General features: G+C 34.0%; 1 protein-coding gene across 9 annotated transcripts; it reads right to left on the bottom strand.

Annotated features, from left to right (window-relative positions):
- Positions 1–567: 567 nt before the first annotated feature.
- On the bottom strand, positions 568–14,964 carry LOC125867312 (flavin-containing monooxygenase FMO GS-OX-like 2). 9 transcript variants are annotated; one of them, XM_049547758.1, is made up of 8 exons: positions 14,836–14,964; positions 8,594–9,037; positions 8,359–8,429; positions 8,117–8,266; positions 7,963–8,045; positions 7,541–7,682; positions 7,174–7,368; positions 615–894 (listed from the first exon to the last, which is right to left on the bottom strand). In XM_049547758.1, exons 1-8 carry the CDS (start codon positions 14,912–14,914, stop codon positions 733–735), a joined length of 1,326 nt encoding a protein of 441 aa, XP_049403715.1. In that variant the 5' UTR covers positions 14,915–14,964; the 3' UTR covers positions 615–732. The 9 variants fall into 9 exon arrangements, with proteins under 9 accessions (XP_049403723.1, XP_049403720.1, XP_049403722.1 ...); XM_049547766.1 differs by lacking the exons at positions 7,174–7,368; positions 7,541–7,682; positions 7,963–8,045; ... (1 more) ...; positions 8,359–8,429; positions 8,594–9,037 and adding exons at positions 1,702–1,869; positions 12,526–12,667; positions 12,960–13,042; positions 13,114–13,263; positions 13,358–13,428 and having other exon boundaries at positions 568–894; positions 14,392–14,947; XM_049547763.1 differs by lacking the exons at positions 7,174–7,368; positions 7,541–7,682; positions 7,963–8,045; ... (1 more) ...; positions 8,359–8,429; positions 8,594–9,037 and adding exons at positions 11,986–12,159; positions 12,526–12,667; positions 12,960–13,042; positions 13,114–13,263; positions 13,358–13,428 and having other exon boundaries at positions 577–894; positions 14,392–14,947.
- Positions 14,965–20,378: the final 5,414 nt, after the last annotated feature.

The following is a 20,378-nucleotide window of genomic DNA, read 5'->3' as shown; positions in this document are numbered from 1 at the left end:
ATCGTGTTTATAGTTGTCCAACTACTCCCTCTCCGTTTTTTATGCTTAGCAATAACTCAGATCTTATGGTTTTTTTAGATAGTCAATTAATATAAAATTAGTTTGAGATCTTTTTTTTTAAATCAAAACCTCTCTTATACTACTTGTTCTTTGTTCAAGGATATCACACACACAACTGATCAATAAAATTAGAATAAAGATTGGTGAAAGGATGAGTTTTAAAAAGTTATTGGGGGAAGAGATGGAAAGTAAGTTTTAATCTATGTAAAAAGCTAAAATATGGATCCAATTTAAAAGTATAGTTGCTTGAACTAATATATAGTGCAATTTTCTCTTGATCTTTTACTTGCACTTTAGTTTTTACTTCTTTTCACTTTTTATTTTTAAATTTATAGGCCCATAAATATAGGCATTTATCCTATTTTTTATCGGTAGATCTCAAGAACAAAAAGCAAGTCTCCTCTAATATTATTATTTTCTTTTCTTTAAAGTTAAATCATAATACAATATTATTATTACAAAAACAATAACATATCCCGTGAAATCTCATAAAATAAGGTTTGGAAAGGGTAAAGTGTATGCAGGCCTTATCACTACCTCGTGGAGGTAGAGAGAAGGTTTGTGATATAGTATTATTATTATTAATGTTTGGAATAATTATATAATGAATGTTATAAAACAGAAAATGAATAGAAATAATATTACGTATAAAAAAACACTAATTTTTTATAACTACAAAGAGTATTTAGCCAAATTGTCAAAGACCCACAAATCCCTATAGTTAGCATACCCTACTTCACCAGCACATCTGTAAATACTCCAATACATTTCCTTTAGGCCGGCGTCAACTGATGGTATTCCCATTTGAGCTGCTATCCAGTCCATGTACTCCATCTGTCAACAAATTCATGTAATTAAGAAAGAAAAAAACTCGAATATGAAGCTCTTGCTATGCATGAATTCTAGGAAAGAGTCGTATCACATTATGGTCTACTTGCAGTTTTAGCTTGTATTTCTGCAAGAGGTTGTTTTCATGACTTGAACACGTGACCTCCTAGTCACATGATAACAAGTCTTAGCATTGTTATGCAATGATACAATCTAGGGAGAACCACGCCCCCAAAAGCTAGTTATTGAGGTGGGAGATCCAAGGATATATAAATCAATGTGGGACTCAAGTCTCATACCTTGCAATAGGATAACAACAAACCACGCTATGCTCTGCATCAGTCATCCTCAACGAATATGTTTTGAGGACAACACTGCAATACTGGCATCACAATCCAAGGCATGACGGGTGGTAGGTGAATCTGATATCGTTGATACAATCTACGTAGCCTAGAAACTAGCTATTGAGATGGGAGAGTCCAAGGATGCATGAGCCCCACATCAGCTCCCCATTAAATTGATGTGGGACTCAAGTCTCATAGCTTGCAGTAGGATCATAACAGTCAAGGATCTCCTTCATTGAGTTTTAGAAAGTGTTTTAGGATCTTTAACATGAGGACATACAAATCCTTCTCAACTATACTTCATTTGTAGCTGGAATTGAACGAAGTATTATATTCAAGAATTTTTCTAATAATGGTATGGGAATTTTGAAAAAGAAGAAAAAAGCAACTAAATAACGAGTGATGAACAAGTTTTTGCCCGAGTCATACTGAAATGAATCTTGAAAAATAAATAAGTTATCGGAATAACCTGAGGGTGAAGGCGATGAGTGTGACGTTTTGGGGTGCCGGCTTCCTCAAGTTGCCTATTATGATCCTCAACATCAGCTAACATCTCCTCTTCAGATAAAAACACCTTTCCAGACAAAACTTGTGCAATCCATTTGGCTTGTAATTCAAACATTAGAAAGACTATTCCCTGATCATCACATGGAAAAGTCTACATAGTCATTTCTCACAATAGCTAAAAAAAATTCAAGAGCATAATACAATGTAAACTCATAGTGACGGAGCTAGAAATTTAAGTAAAGAGGATTCCAAAAAAAAAGGTTCGTATGCAACAAAAAAAAACATAATCCCCTATCTACATAGCGTAATCTTTCAATGAAGGGAACTCTAATCAATAAAAACTAAATATGTTGTCAAGCATGATCCAGTTTGCTTATGTTATTTTCACTCTCCAATCAAACAGTGAGAAAATGTTTTCCATAATATTCTTTCATACAATTTAGCTGACCTGATAAGGTATACCAACAAAGGAGAGGCAGGGAGAAAGCTTTGGAGGAAAGACATGCTTGTACAGTGGTCCAACAACACGGCCCTTGTCATCTACACTTACTATTCCATTGGTTTCGAGAAATGGGAAGTCATACTTGTATCTGCGCAAGAAAATAATGTAAACACACATCACTAAGCTTTTAGATAAGATGATCATACAATTCAACATGATATCAGAATAGATAGAAGTCCTAGTTTTGTGTCTCACTGCCACACATTAACAGAAAACTTCCACAACTTTAGCCCGCAAAGATTAGATCAAGTCCACATGTGAGGGGGCGTGGTGAAGATATAAATGAAAGGGTGATTTTTAACTTTGACAGCTTAAATTTGTTTAGATGAGATGATCACACGATTTTTGAGAAAACAAAAAGACTCAAGATTTGAACTAAACCCTGTGCAGTGGAGAATGATATCAGCATGAATAGAAGATCCATCCAAGAAAGTCACTTCACCACTTTCATCAACATGATCAATCTGCAATAAGAACTTCCAAAATCAGCACCCTTTCTATATCACAATCAACAACATCTAAAACAATTACATACCTTTGAATGATTCCATAGATTTTCATAATTGTCCAATTTCGGAAATTCAATTTCAGAAGATCTTGTTGAAAGATGAACTTGCTTGGCTACAGTAGCTATCTCTAGGCAAATATCAAGCCCACTTGGCCATCTCCAATTACTACTACAATCTAAATACAAAAATAATGATTTACAAGTGGACACATAGATTTGTTGTATGTAACTTTAAGAAGTGAAAACACAGAAAGGGTTTAAAGGTCTTGCCTGATCCTTAAATGGCTCGGGAACTCGATAATTGTGGCTATGTATTTGTTTTCCAGGCCAATTGTTTATACCTTTGGATATTAACTATCAAGAATTAGTTCAAAATAAAATCCAATCATTCTCATTTCTTTGATCACCATGTGGTGACTTGTGAGTGCAGCAAGGTAAAATTGTTTTCTGTTTAACTCTTACCATCCTAATTTGTTTTCACTATTTTTTCTATGGTGGTTTATGGCCAAGTATCTGCCATCTCCCACCAGCAAAATGTGTAACTACGTCCATTAAAACTTACACAAATGAAAGAATATAACATTTTATTATCTACTTTCACAAGGATTTGTTGACCACTAGGTCACACTCGTTATATATTTTGAAACCGACAATCTCTTCATATCTAAACGTTAAAAAAATACTCCCTCCATTTCAAAAAGACTGACCTCATTTCCTTTTTGGTCAGTTTCAAAAAAAAAACTGGCCTCTTTTTTTTTTTTGGTAACATTTTAATTTCAGCTTTCCACGTGGCATGTTTAAGGCCACAAGATTAAAGGGCAATTTTGTACATTTGACATAACTTTAATTTAGGATTACAAGATTCAAAAGTTTTCTTTATTTTCTTAAACTTCGTGCCAAGACAAACTAGATCATTCTTTGTGAAACGGAGGGAGTAATTTTTAGAATGTAAGTCAAATTTTATTTATCTCGACTAAGAGTACATGTTTGGCCAAAATTCTAAAATAGCTTATCTTAAGAGGCACTTTTGTCAAATTAAGTTTCCGGAGAAGTAAACATGATGCTATAAGGAGTAGTATAATTAAGAGCTTTCAATGAAATAGGTTGAACAGAGATAAAAATATTAATCCCTTCATTCTTTTTTAGTTGTTACGTTGCACTTTTTGAAAGTTAATTTGACTAATTTTTAAAGCTAAATTAGATTACATTAGTTTGATATTTTAAAACAAAATTTTAGATATTCAAAAACTATGGGTGTGTTTGGTATGGAGGAAAACATTTTCTCGAAATGGTTAGCTTAAATGCTTGGAAAATATTTTCCAATCAACTCATTTTTCCCAAATTTAAGGAAAATGACTTCCCTTCCAAAATTAAGCAAAACACTTTCTATAAATCTACTTCATCCTTTAATTTTTTATTTTTACGTCACCCCTTACCCCCACCCCTACTCCCCAACCACTCCCCACCCAGGCCATCCCATCAAATTTCATATCAATATGATGAAAAATACGTCTTAAAAAGTTTGTTAATATTTATATAGTTTTGACTCTCAAAAGAGAAACTCTAACAACTAAAAAGGAAGGCAGAGAGTAAGTGATTTCTTTCCATTTGTCGTATTTCTCATATTTATCGCCAATAGAAGGTGACGAATATTACCTGGAATATTTGCAACTCTGGGTACTGTATAGTGACCATTACAAATCACTACAGAATCAAACACCTCTTCTGAACTTAACTCCTCCGATTTCGACTCAACAACCCAACGATTTCCCCCAAATTCAACCGGCGCAACTCGTACTACCTCCGTGTTGAATCGGATTAACTCATTGATCCCAAAATCCTTAGCGAACTCATTCAAAAACTTCAATACTTCTTCGTGCTCAGGAAAGTTCAGTCGGTTCCCATTTTCTGCACAATCGAAAGAGTAATCGCTGAAACTCATGAATTGTCGAGGAAGATTTGTTCGAAGAGATTTGTAAAGACTGCTATGAATAATTTCTCTGTTTGGATCGAGACTGAGTAGATCGGTCTCAACTCGAGGATTGTAAACCCATAGACCACCCAGTTGGTTCGATTTCTCGAACACTACAACTCGGTGACCTTCTCTTCGTAGCTCACGCGCCGTCACAAGACCGGATGCGCCGGCTCCGATTACTGCTACTTTCCGGGACTCCGCCATGGAAAGAGACTATTGAGCTGAAAAAACAGAATTTGAAAAGAAGCGGCAGCCAATTACTACTTACTAGCCACTTTAGTTTTTAAGTTTGGGAAAAAGTTACCGTCATAATACATAAATATGTCTTTTTAATAATTTATGTGTCCTTTAATTTTGTGTGTGCACATGTAATTAATTAAATTTATATAAAATTTAATAAGTAGATATACATACATAGGATAGAAAATTGTTGTGTAGGACGTCACATATGATGAAAGTGTCTACTTGTTTAATTTTATACAAATTTAAGTATTTATTTGTGCACATTCAAAATTAGAAAGTGTAAATATCAATTGAAACTAAGTTAAAGATCATATTTATATATTATCCCTTTAATATAATATAGATATGATTTGTGATTTGTTGCACTAATTTTATAAAGTTAAACTGAATTGCCAATTTCAAGAAGTTGAATATCAATGTAGCATTGTGTTTATAGTTGTCCAACTACTTCCTCTCCGATTTTTATGCTTAGCTATAACTCAGATCTTATGGTTTTTTTAGATATTCAATTAATATAAAATTAGTTTGAGATTTTTTTTTAATCAAAACCTCTCTTCTACTACTTGTTCTTTGTTCAAGGATATCACACACACAACTGATCAATAAAATTAGAATAAAGATTGGTGAAAGGATGAGTTTTAAAAAGTTGTTGGGGGAAGAGATGGAAAGTACGTTTTAATCTATGTAAAAAGCTAAAATATGGATCCAATTTAAAAGTATAGTTGCTTGAACTAATATATAGTGCAATTTTCTCTTGATCTTTTACTTGCACTTTAGTTTTTACTTCTTTTCACTTTTTATTTTTAAATTTATAGGCCCATAAATATAGGCATTTATCCTATTTTTTATAGGTAGATCTCAAGAACAAAAAGCAAGTCTCCTCTAATATTATTATTTGATTTTCTTTAAAGTTAAATCATAATACAATATTATTATTACAAAAACAGTAACATACCCCGTGAAATCCCATAAAATAGGATTTGAAAAGGGTAAAGTGTATGCAGACCTTACCACTACCTCGTGGAGGTAGAGAGACAGTTTGTGATACAGTATTATTATTAATGTTTGGAATAATTATATAATGAATGTTATAAAACATAAAATGAATAGAAATGATATTACATATCAAAAACCACTAATTTTTGATAACTACAAAGACAATTTAGCCAAATTGTCAAAAACCCACAAATCCCTATAGTTAGCATACCCTACTTTACCAATACATCTGTAAATACTCCAATACATTTCCTTTAGGCCGGCGTCAAGTGATGGCATTTCCATTTGAGCTGCTATCCAGTCTATGTACTCCATCTGCCAACAAATTCATGTAATTATTGCCTATCACTAACTTTATAGGTAAAACATTCACATTCAGAAAGAAGGAAAAAAACTCGAATATGAAGCTCTTGCTATGTACGAGTTCTAGGGAAGGGCCGTATCACATTATGGTCTCGCAATTTTAGCTTGTATTTATGCAAGAAGTTGTTTTCACGAATTGTACATGTGAGTCCCTCGTGGTCACACAATAACAATTCTTACAACTATATATGTCAAATGATATATAACCTAGGGAGAACCACACCCCCAAAAGCTAGTTATTGGGGTGGGAGAGCCAAGGCTATATAAGTCCCACATCAGCTCCCTATTAAATTGATGAGGAACTCAAGTCTCATACATTGCAATTGGATAATAACAAACCATGCTAGCTCCACATCAGTCGTCAGACTACTACGCTCTGCATCAGTCGTCCTCAAACATTATGCGCTAAACCATTTTCTAGTATGAGGCCAACACTGCAATACCGGTGTCACCATACAACGCACGATGGGTGGTGGGTGCCTCTAATATCGTTGATACAATCTAGGGTGCCTAGAAACTAGCTATTGAGATGGGAGAATCAAAGGATGCATAAGCCCCACATCATCTCCCCATTAAATCGATGTGGACTCAAGTCTCATATCTTGCAATAGGATCATAACAGTCAAGGCTCTCCTTCATTAAGTTCTATTAAGTGTTTTAGGATCTTTAACGTGAGGACATACAAATCCTTCTCAACATAATTATACTTATTTTGTAGCTAGAATTGAGTGAAGTTTTTTGAAAAAGAAGAAAAAAGCAACAAAATAACGAGTGATATTGATCGAACAGGTTTTGCATGAGTCATACTGAAACAAATCTTGAAAAATAAATTAGTTATCGGATTAACCACGTGAGGGTGAAGGCGATGAGTGTGACGTTTTGGGATGCCGGCTTCCTCAAGTTGCCTGTTATGATCCTCAACATCAGCTAACATGTCATCCTCTGAAGGTAAAAGCACCTTTCCAGACAAAACTTGTGCAATCCATTTGGCTTGTAATTCAGACCCAAGAAAGATTATTCCCTGATCATCACAGTGAAAAGTCTACATTGTCATTTCTCACAATAGCTTTAAAATTTTCAAGAGCATACTAACAATGTTAAAGAGCAGTGGCGGAGCCAGAAATTCAGTAAGGGGGATTCACAAAAAAGAAAGTTTGTATGCCAAAAAGATCCAAACAACTTATATATATGCAAGTCCTACAAATGTAGCTGACCTGAGAAGGTATACCAACAAAGGAGAGGCAGGGAGAAAGCTTTGGAGGAAAGACATGCTTATATAGTGGTCCAACAGCACGGCCCTCGTCATCTACACTTACTATTCCATTGGTTTCAAGAAATGGGAAATCATACTTGTATCTGTATGTGCAAGAAAATAATGTTAAAGACATCACTAAGTAAATACAAGTATGTTCTCTATAACAATTCAACATGATATCATAATAGATAGAAGTCCTTCGGTTTGTGTGTCTCACTACCACACATTAACAAAAAAACTTCCACGAGCTTAGCCCACAAGATTAAATCAGGGCGTGTTGAAGATATAAGTAAAAGGGTGATCTCTAACAGCTTAAATTTTTTAGATGAGATGATCACACGATTTTTGTGAAAACAAAAAGACTCAAGATTTGAACTAAACCCTGTGCAATGGAGAATGATATCAGCATGAATAGAAGATCCATCCAAGAAAGTCACTTCACCACTTTCATCAACATGATCAATCTGCAATAAGAACTTCCAAAATCAGCTCCCTTTCTATATCATAATCAACAACATCTAAAACAATTACATACCTTTGAATGGTTCCATAGATTTTCATAATTGTCCAATTTCGAAACTTCAATTTCAGAAGATCTTGTTGAAAGATGAACTTGCTTGGCTACAGTCGCTATGTCTCGGCAAATATCAAGCCCACTTGGTCCATCTCCAATTACTACTACAGTCTGAATACAAAAATCAATTTACAAGTGGAAGCATAGACTTGTTGTATGTAACTTTAAGAAGTGAAAATGCAGAAAGTGTATAAAGGTCTTGCCTGATCCTTAAATGGCTCAGGAACTCGATAATTGTGGCTATGTATTTGTTTTCCAGGCCAATTTTTTATACCTTTGGATATTAACTAACAACAATTAGTTCAAAATAAAATCCAATCATTCTCATTTCTTTGATCACCATGCTGTGACTTGTGAGTGAAGCAAGGTAAAATTGTTTTCTGTTCAACTCTTACCATCATAATTTTGTTTTCACTATTAGAAGGTGACAGATATTACCTGGAATATTTGCAACTCTGGGTACTGTATAGTGACCATTACAAATCACTACAGAATCAAACACTTCTTCTGAACTTAACTCCTCCGATTTCGACTCAACAATCCAACGATTTCCCCCAAATTCAACCGGCGCAACTCGTACAACTTCCGTGTTGAATCGGATCAACTCATTGATCGCAAAATCGTTAGCAAACTCATTCAAAAACTTCAATACTTCTTCGTGCTCAGGAAAGTTCAATCGGTTCCCATTTTCTGCACAATCGAAAGAGTAATCGCTAAAACTCATGAGTTGTCGAGGAAGATTAGTTCGAAGAGATTTGTAAAGACTGCTATGAATAATTTCTCTGTTTGGATCGAGACTGAGTAAATCGGTCTCAACTTGAGGATTGTAATCCCATAGACCACCCAGTTGGTTCGATTTCTCGAATACTACAACTCGGTGACCTTCTCTTTGTAGCTCACGCGCCGTCACAAGACCCGATGGCCCGGCTCCGATCACCGCCACTCTCCGCGACTCCGCCATGGGAGGAGACTATTGAGCTGGATAAACACAGTTTTGCACTGAGTTTTTTATATTATAAAGACAAACTAAATTGTCAATTTTTAGAAAACTAATATATCCTTGTGTATACAGTTGTCTAACCATTTTTTTAACTAACTTTTATGCTCGGCGCCAACTCATATCTTATGTTTTTGAATTAATATCTCAAAATGTCTCTCAACTTTGAAAGTTTATCTAGCAAAGTCATTAAACTTTACCTTGTATCAATAAAATCACTCAATCACATTTATTATTAAAATAAATTTGATATGACAAAATAATTACTTTTATACTATATTAATGATTGAATAATAAATAAATGAGTCAAAATTCTTCATTTATAGATAGGAGTTGTCTCCATATATTCTTTGCTGCTACTTTTTCCATCAACGTCTACCATGGTCTCTCTTAGCATGCCGTCAATCAGTAACCCGTAAACCTCTCTTCCTCATTTAATCTAAACGGAAGATAATATCTTTTTCTTTTTAAAGATCACCTTTTATTTTTTTGATGTTCGCTAATATAAAGAGGTAAACACATAAAGAAATTAAGATGATTCAACGTTTATTATATGAATATAAAAAATAATTTTAATTTCATATATATATAATATAATTTTTCAATCAATCCTTTTACGATATCCCGATGGCACCCCTAATTATGCAGGTATAAACTAAAAATATGATTTCGATGCAGTAGTAATTATGCAGGTTTAAACCCCTTTACGGTATCTTTGTATAATGATGTAGTAGTAATTTCAAGTCATTTGCTTATTATTTTAATTATGATGAACATGACAAGGCCAATAATTTATTTTGTCATGTTAAATTTATTTTAATGATGAAATTTATTGAGTGATTTTATTGATATAAAAACTTAAGTTGAGTGATTTTATTGATACAAAATAAAGTTTAATGATTTTATTAGATAAATTATTAAAATTGAGTGACCTTTTGAGATATTAACTCTATGTTTTTCAAATGTTCAACACACTTCATAAATTAATAGATAATTTTATACTTAAATCCTAATTTGTCTTTATTATTAATTATAGTCATTTCTCTGTTATATTTTTTAAGACATTATATTTATTATATTTAAATGGTGATCTGGTAAAATCACCCTTCTATTTATTGACGTGTGCAAAGTCAATAGTGGACAAGTATTGTTGGATAGATAGAGTATTTGTCATTTCACAAAATTAATGCATAAATGACACTATTCTTCCTACCTTGAGAGTTATTAGCTTTGAAAGTATGAATTTGACCAACATAGGAAAACTAAATGATTAATTTATGTTCATTGATAACTAATTGATAAAAATAAATTAATTTATGTACATTTATTGAAAACTTGACTTCAATAAAATACTAAACAAAAGTATATTGGTAAACTTACATAATTTCTATAGGAATGTGAAATCTAAAATGGTGAGATATAAATAAAAACAAAGGGAGTAGTATTGTGTTGCTTATATATATATATATATATATATTACGATTTCTCTTAATTTACCTTTGGTCAGTTCCATCAGCTGCACCTCATCCTTGGTGGTTCTCTTGATCTTTAAATATTGTTTTATTAATAATTTCAAAATTTAACTCATTATAAGATTATATTATAAAGTTTATTTGAAAAAATGTTAACATTTAACATCTTAATATATTATAATAGAATATTTATGTAAATAAATCCATATATAAGATTAGTTCATCGTCTAAATGAATGTGGTAAAACATAAAAGGAATAGAAATGATGTTACATATAAAAAAACCACTAATTTTTTGATAACTACAAAGACGATTGAGTCAAATTTTCAAAGACCCACAAATCTCTATAGTTTGCATACCCTACTTCACGAGCACATTTGTAAATACTCCAATATATTTCCTTTAGGCCGGCGTCAAGTGATGGCATTCCTATTTGAGCTGCTATCCAGTCCATGTACTCCATCTGCCAACAAATTCAGTAATTATAGCCTATCACTAACTTTATAGGTAAAACATTCACATTTAGAAAAAAAGAAAGAAAACTCGAATATGAAGCTCTTGCTATGCATGAGTTTTAGGGAAGGGTCTTATCACATTATGGTCTACTTGCAGTTTTAGCTTGTATATCTGCAAGAGATTGTTTTTACGACTTGAACATGTGACCTCCTAGTCACATGATAACAATTCTTAGTATTGTTATGCAATGATTCAATCTAGGGAGAACCACACCCCAAACCCAAACGCTAGTTGTTGAGGTGGGAGATCCCAATGCTATATAAGTCCCACATCAGCTCCCTATTAAATAGATGAAGGACTCAAGTCTCACACCTTGCAATAGGATAATAATAAACCACGCTATGTCCTCAACGATTATGCGCTAAACAATTTTCTAGTCTGAGGCCAACACTGCCTCAACACTGCAGTATCAATGTCACGATCCAAGGCATGACGGGTGGTGGGTGGCTCAGATATCGTTGATACAATCTAGGTAGCCAAGAAACTAGCTATTAAGATGGGAGAGTCAAAAGATGCATAAACCCCACATCAGCTCCCCATTAATTAAATCGATGTTGGACTCAAGTCTCATATCTTGCAATATGATCATAACAATCAAGGCTCTCCTTCATTGAGTTTTTAGAAAGTGTTTTAGGATCTTTAACATGTGGACATACAAATCCTTCTCAACTATACTTCTTTTGTAGCAGGAATTGGGTGAAGTTTTATATTCAAGAATTTTTCTAATAATGGCATGGGAATTTTGTAAAAGAAGAAAAAAGCAACAAAATAACGAGTGATGAACAGGTTTTTGCCCAAGTCATACTGAAATGAATCTAGAAAAATAAATTAGTTATCGGAATAACCTCATGAGGGTGAAGGCGATGAGTGTGACGTTTTGGGATGCCGGCTTCCTCAAGTTGCCTATTATGATCCTCAACATCAGCTAACATCTCCTCTTCAGATGGTAAAAGCACCTTTCCAAACAAAACTTGTGCAATCCATTTGGCTTGTAATTCAAACATTAGAAAGACTATTCCCTGATCATCACATGGAAAAGTCTACATTGTCATTTCTCACAGTAGCTAAAAAATTTCAAGAGCATAATACAACGTAAAAGCATAGTGACGGAGTCAGAAATTCAAGTAAAGAGGATTCGAAAAAAAAGGTTCTTATGCCAAGAAGATCCAAAAACTTATACATATGCAACAAAAAAAAAAACATTTTCCCCTATCTACATAGCGTAATCTTTCAATGAAGGGGGTTCATTGCATATTTACTACTCTAATCAATAAAAACTAAAATATGTTGTCAAACATGATCCAGTTTGCTTATGTTATTTTCACTCTCCAATCAAACATCGAGAAAATGTTTTCCATAATATTCTTTCATACAATTTGGCTGACCTGATAAGGTATACTAACAAAGGAGAGGCAGGGAGAAAGCATTGGAGGAAAGACATGCTTGTATAGTGGTCCAACAACACGGCCCTCGTCATTTACACTTACTATTCCGTTGGTTTCAAGAAATGGGAAATCATATTTGTATCTGCGCAAGAAAATAATGTTAAACACATCATGAAGTTTTTAGATAAGATGATCTTACAATTCAACATGATATCAGAATAGATAGAAGTCCTGGTTATGTGTCTCACTGCCACACGTTAACAGAAAACTTCCACAACTTTAGCTCACAAAGACTAGATCAAGTCCATATGTGAGTGGCGCGTGTTGAAGATATAAATGAAAGGGTGATCTTTAACTTTAAAAACTTAATTTTTTTAGATGAGATGATCACACGATTTTTGAGAAAACAAAAGGATTCAAGATTTGAACTAAACCCTGTGCAATGGAGAATGATATCAGCGTGAATAGAAGATCCATCCAAGAAAGTCACTTCACCACTTTCATCAACATGATCAATCTGCAATAAGAACTTCCAAAATCAGCTCCCTTTCTATATCATAATCAACAACATTTAAAACAATTACATACCTTTGAATGGTTCCATAGATTTTCATAATTGTCCAATTTCGAAACTTCAATTTCAGAAGATCTTGTTGACAGATGAACTTGCTTGGCTACAGTCGCTATGTCTCGGCAAATATCAAGTCCACTTGGTCCATCTCCAATTACTACTACAATCTGAATACAAAAATAATGATTTACAAGTGGAAGCATAGACTTGTTGTATGTAACTTTAAGAAGTGAAAATGCAGAAAGTGTATAAAGGTCTTGCCTGATCCTTAAATGGCTCAGGAACTCGATAATTGTGGCTATGTATTTGTTTTCCAGGCCAGTTGTGTATACCTTTGGATTTTAACTAACAAGAATTAGTTCAAAATACAAGCCATGTACATATTGTCTTACCATCCTAATTTGTTTTCACTATTTATTACTTTTAAGGAACGCAGTGACAGACTGACAGGGGCCGAGCTAAGTGGGGGTTCATGGATTCGGATGACCCAGTAGCTTTTCTGCAGACCCTATATTTGTATTAGAAAGTTAAATAAATATAAATGTATATTAACTTGTGAGCCCCAAACTCCTAATCCTGGCTCCGTCTTGATGTGGTGTCCGCCATGTACATATTGTCTCCCACTGGCAAAAGGTACTAAGTAATTTTATGCACCAAGACTTTGACAAATGAAAAAATATCATACTGTATTTTTTTTACTTTTATAAAGGCTCAAACCTGAAACTTCATAATTCTCTTCGCACTTTAAAGGTCGCACTCAGTCAGTTATTTTGAAACTATATAAAATTCTCATATTCAAATGTTAAAAGAAAATTATTTATTTATTTATATATATATATATATATATAATTGGCTAAAAAAGGAAGAGAAGAAGAAGATTGTATTTATATTTGAGAGACATACGGGTAAAATTATTGAGAGATTGTTTAATAAAGATACTTTTGTCTAATTAAGTTTTTATTTGTGCTTCATTTATAGCTTTTTTGCAACAGTAGAAAACTTAAAAGGGAGAAATATTAAAAATACTTTTAAACTAGGGTGAATTATTAGTTTCATCTCTGATTTATTGATCGTCTTAAAAACTCTTTTTTATTTTGATAATTTGAACTTAAATACACTTTTAATCTTGCAACACGATTGAAATACATTCCTAAATTCTCACCAAATTTAAAGTATTTTCAACACACGACTCTTTATTAAGTGATTTCTTTTTATTTATCTTATTATTAATGTATAGAATTATTAGTGGATAGAATTATTTCATATTTATTACCATAGAAGGTGACAAATATTACCTGGAATATTTGCAACTCTGGGTGTTGTATAGTGACCATTACAAATCACTACAGAATCAAACACCTCTTCTGAACTTAACTCCTCCGATTTTGACTCAACAACCCAACGATTTCCCCCAAATTCAACCGACGCAACTCGTACTACCTCCGTGTTGAATCTGATCAACTCATTGATCCCAAAATCGTTAGCGAACTCATTCAAAAACTTCAATACTTCTTCGTGCTCAGGAAAGTTCAATCGGTTCCCAATTTCTGCACAATCGAAAGAGTAATCGCTGAAACTCATAAGTTGTCGAGGAAGATTTGTTCGAAGAGATTTGTAAAGACTGCTATGAACAATTTCTCTGTTTGGATCGAGACTGAGTAGATCGGTCTCAACTCGAGGATTGTAAACCCATAGACCACCCAGTTGGTTTGATTTCTCGAATACAACAACTCTGTGACCTTCTCTTTGTAGCTCACGCGACGTCACAAGACCCGATGCGCCGGCTCCGATTACTGCTACTTTCCGGGACTCTGCCATGGGAGGAGACTATTGAGCTGAAAAAACAGAGTTTTGAAAAAAAACAAAAATATAAAAGCTGCAGCCAATTACTATCAACTTTATTTTTTAATCTTTTACAAAAAGTTCAAACACGTTTAATATAATATACATATGATTTGTTGCACTAAAGTTTTTATATTATAAAGTCATTGGAAAAAAAAAAAGACGGCGGAAAGGATCAGTTTTAAAAAGTTGTTGGCCAAAGTAAGTTTTAATCTACTTCATAGTCTCGAGTTTGAGTTTTAGGTATAGAAAAAAAAAATTATAACAAGGCGCTACTCCCAAATGTGGCGCTATTCAATGTGAATTCAAATTTTGTACATTTCAATATAAATATCAAACACTGAGCAAGAAACTAAAAAAAAAAGTTTCAATCTACATAAAATGCATAAGTACCCCCCCAGCCTATGCCCGAAATCTCAGAGACACACCTAACCTTTACTAAGGTCCTATTACCCCCTCGAACTTAATTTATCTATAATATTCTACCCCTTTTCGGCCTACGTGGCACTATCCTCGAAAAAAATGTCAACATGCGCTGGGCCCACAAGACAGTGCCACGTAGGCCAAAAAGGGGTAGAATATTACATATAAAATAAGTTCGGGGGGTAATAGGACCTTAGTAAATGTTAGGTGTGTCTCTGGGATTTCGGGTATAGGCTGGGGGGGTACTTATGCATTTTCCCTAAAATTTAAGTCAAACTAGTTTAGAAGCTAAAATATGGAAAAAATTTAATACTATAGTATTGTTCTTTGAATTTGATTTCTCTCTGGTCACCCGGATCTTGCTGACTCTATTAAATCGAAGAATTATGATGCTGTCTCACATAAACTCCTCAATAGTTCCACCCCTCCCCTCTAAGGGGAGACAAGGGAACATAATGGCCCACCATCACAGGGAATCTCAAAGCCCCGAGCTCCGTAGTAAGTTTTTCATGGAAAGGTATCCAGAAAGCACAGTAACAGCTATAGCACCTAAGAGAAATTAGGCGGTCGGGTACATCATAAAGCCTTTGCTTTCATCGGGCTGTGCGGCTCCCGCGAAGCGAATGAAGGGAAGCTTTTTCCTGATAAGAGATAGACAGACGGTAGGAGATCCAATTACGATAGCAGTTCACGGGACACGTGGCAGCCCTTAATCCTTGGGATCTTTTTCAACCCCAGGATGTGATGAGTCGACATCGAAGTGCCAAGCGACTCTGTCAATAAAAGCTCTTGGGAGTCATCATCTTTTTTTTATAGAGAGAGAGTAAGGGGGGTTTTCTGGGGCTTTGAAGTAAGGCCACTTATATTGCAAAACTTTCAGAGCCACTGGGTGAGAGGTGCACCTAACCCACCTACCAAGCACTTGCCCGCTGCTCCCGCCACCCGCTTGGCGGGCGGAGCGCTCGTTATCCTGACTTTTCTCTCTGCGACCCCCCATATTATACCAGCATCTCTTACTTCGTTCCTCAACAAAACCAGTTTTGATTTCCAGAAAGATCCCCACGCTGAGGCCTGAACCTCGCCAAGGCTGTATGGAATATAATGAAGGGTTAGGGTTCTTGCGGAAAGAAGGACAAAGCTCGACCCATTCATTCATTAGTATTAGTAAAGGGGCTAGTACGCTCAAATGCAAAGAGATAGACTTAGACCTGCACAGAAAAAGCTTGGACTATGCTATGTATGAATGATCTTTTCTATTTCATAGCAAATTTTTTCAGGTTCATCTTCAATTGATGTTTTCTTAACCTTTCGAAGACCTTGCGTAAATTTTCGACTAACAAACTACAACAAAAGCAAGTGCGCCGGTCGGATTGACTAAACCAATGCAACAATCAAGAAGGCGCAGTAAGTAGATCGAGAGGTCGTTCCGCCCCTTGTCCCCGAATATGGGGAATATGTTCTCATAAAATCTAGCTTCAATCTGACCTAGCTAGCGAGCGATCCCAGTTCACGACAGAGAACAAGACAGCAAGCGAGCGTACTTTTGTTCGCTTCTTCTCCACCAAGCACGGAAGTTTAAGGATAACTGTAGGTCGGTGTGAAAGACGAGGAAATGCCGATTCCAGTGTCTCCTAGGAGGCGTCGTGCGTCGAGTATACACCCAGTACCCAGCTTCCCGTAAACGATACGTTTTCCACTTATCCAAGGAATCCCTTTCTTGACATGAGATCCTAATTGCCATGGTTCCGCTGCATCACAAGGAGCAATTGTGAGGAATAGCCATTCTAGAACAATCATTTGGTTTGGTTCATTCTTTGACTGTCTCTCAAATCCTCGAATGAGAACTTCCCTTAAGGAAGGAATGAATCTAGGGAAGAAGTCGCAAGGATAGACTAGTTAAATTAAAGCAAAACCCATAACACCCATCAACACGAGATACTCAGACTTCTCCCAATTTTGTCAAATTTGGCCAATTGACAACTTTTGCCCTTAAGAAGGACGTTACCCACTCTATCATTGGGCAAATTACATCGTTTGGCATAGATACGGGCAACTCAGACTTCACCCAACCAAACTAAACAACATGCAAGCACAACCCCACAAAATTTAAATCATTTTAAAGCACAGGAATATGGGATTTCAACAATCAAAACAATACAATATCAAATTAAAATAGGCATTCAAACATTCTAATCCTATCAAACAGGCCCCAGTACACGTCAATACGATAAGATAATTTATATAAGAGTACAATTTCGATAAAAGTAAACTCGGGGTTTGGAAAACCAACATTTTATGCTGATTAAGATAAGATTGAATTGCTAGGTGACAATGTAATCCAAATTCGAGCACAAATCAACGACTAAAATACTCTAAAAGTGCAAAAATATATAAACTATAGTGCAGGTGTGAGTTTGGGAAGATAAAAAGTGAGGGAAAGTGAAAGAGTTGGATGTTTCAACCTTTGGCCTTTTAAAAACCGTCCAGTGCTCACCCACTCGGTGACATAAGTTTTGCTCGTCAACCCACTCATCATCCCGTATCTCAACCAACTTTTTTCTTGTCTCCAAATCTCTCTTTTGGCTTTTGAAACTTCGATTCGTGCCAGCTACTCATACGTGCATCCCGGGGCGGGGCAAATTACATAAAGAAAGGAGACTTATTTCAAAGTGGTTCAGGTAGCTCAGCTGGACTGAAAATTCATAGAATATGACATATTGTAGTATAGTTACTTAACTAATAATTTGTTGTTCAAACTTTAATAATTAAATAAATGATTCGACACTTCAAATTTACTTCAAATAAATTAAAATTTGATGCATAAATTTTATATTATAAAAAATAAATTGCAACTATCAATTTGTCAAACATCAATCAATCTAATAGATTCAATTTGCAATAACGATAGTTGATTTGTCATTATTTTCAATTTTTTCAACAATCATGAACTTAGTGTTTAGTGTAAAATGTAACGAAACCAATTCAAACCTAAAATCAATGGATATAAGAAATCTAGTAATATAAAATGTTGGATAGATAGAGGAGGAAGAAAAAGAGGAAGAAGACGATATATTTGCTTGTATATATTTCAAGAATTAAGACTCTTTTTCCTCTTATTATAGGTTCACTTGCGCACTTAGAGGATATTTTTACTGATCGATAAAGAGTTAGTAATACAGAAATTAGCTATGTATAATTAATTTATTTTTATTTTATATAAAATAATATATAAATTCACATACTTATGTGGGATTATAAGATAATAATCAAAATAGTACCATATTTAAGGTGTTATATCATATATGTACTAATTTTAATATATGAATAAATCTCTTCTTAACCAGCAATCACATGAGTACCTTTTTCTTTTTCTTTTTTCTCCTAGCCTATGAATTATAAATTGAATTTCATAAACTTTTAACTTTAGTTTCTTGAGTTTAAATGCCTTTCAAATCAATGCATGTATCTTTCTACAATTTGATCAAACTTTTCTCTTACTACAAGCATAGTAAAGTGAAAACACAATGGAAAGAAAGATACATACATAACCAAAGATTGCGATGTTTTAAATCAAAAGTCGTCTTAGATTTGAAGTCTAAACACGAAAAAAAAAAAAAACTTTTAATGAACAATGTTTCTTCCTTAGTAAGCTTTACATAATGTAAATTCAAATTAATTTGACCCTAATAGAAATATCAAATACTGCATAAAATAAAAGAAGACAACGGAAAGAGAGACACCAACGAAGATTGAGGTGAAATGAATAAGATTCTTCCATTCTAAATTAGAGATCTCGAATTAAAATTTTAGGTATTAAAAAAATCATGATAAAAAGTGTTACATAACGTAAATTCAGATTAATCACCNCCCCCCCCCCCCCCCAAATACAGATATCAAACACCACGAGAAACAAAAGCAAGACAATGGAAATTAAAAGAGGCACCACCGAGGCATTGATGGAGCCAGAAACTTGACAAAGGGTGTGCAAATTTTCTTTTCAGTTGTGTTAAGAATGAGCAAAATTAAATATACACTCATATTAATTACTAATTTATCCTTTGTACACCATATAATTTTTTGATGAAGAGTGTAGACCGAACCACCCTTCGCCTAAGATAGCACCCTTGCACCTAGGATTGAGATGGGAGGAATAGGATCCCATTTTTCTAAGCATACCATGTTCGAATTCTAGATATATTGTGTAAATCTATATTAATCGAGCCTTTATATAAATAATGACCGAGTAAAAAATAAAAGATGAGACAACTTAGAAGTAAAATGAGTAAATCTACTACGACGACACATATATACATCAAAATGACTACACCTTCCAAAATTATTTTTTTCATATTGAGATAGTGGCGTATTCATTCTAATGACTACTCAAATCAGCATTCCTTTGATTGAGTGTCACCAAATTTTGTAAGATAGGCGTGCCCAACATGCATGATTTCAATATTGTTTTTTTACTTTTAACAATATAACTTAAATAATTTAATTACATTTAGTCAAATGTCTTAGGATTAACATGGGTAAGAATGTGACATTTTCATGTACTTGTGAAAAAGAGCTCATACATCTTCGAATAATATTAATTTTGCTCCAATCTTATATCAAGATAAAGAAAATCAAACACTAATTCATAATGAAGTTTAAATAGATAACGATTTATCTGACCAATAGGCTATGCACAATACGTGCATAGTTGGGTACTTTTATTTATTCTAATAAAAATATATAAGACCACCCAATAAATAATATATATATATATATATATATATATATATTATCGAATGCGCTATTTCATTCTATCCACTGTGACATAGACTTTTGTACTCAACACTATTCCTCAATTAAAATATTCAGCACGTATATGTCCAATGAGTGATCTCTTATCGTCTTATAGTCTTATAGTAAATTTGGCCGAATCGTGTATATATATATTTGTATATTCTAACCATATTGATAATAAATTTGATCGAATCGCGCATATTGATAGGTTTTCTTTGTTTTTTTC

The sequence above is a fragment of the Solanum stenotomum genome, chromosome 6 (assembly GCF_019186545.1).
Source record: "Solanum stenotomum isolate F172 chromosome 6, ASM1918654v1, whole genome shotgun sequence".
Classification (NCBI taxonomy): domain Eukaryota; kingdom Viridiplantae; phylum Streptophyta; class Magnoliopsida; order Solanales; family Solanaceae; genus Solanum; species Solanum stenotomum.
The sequence above is the reverse complement of the archived record's forward strand: the minus strand, read 5'-3'. Positions and strand labels throughout refer to the sequence as shown.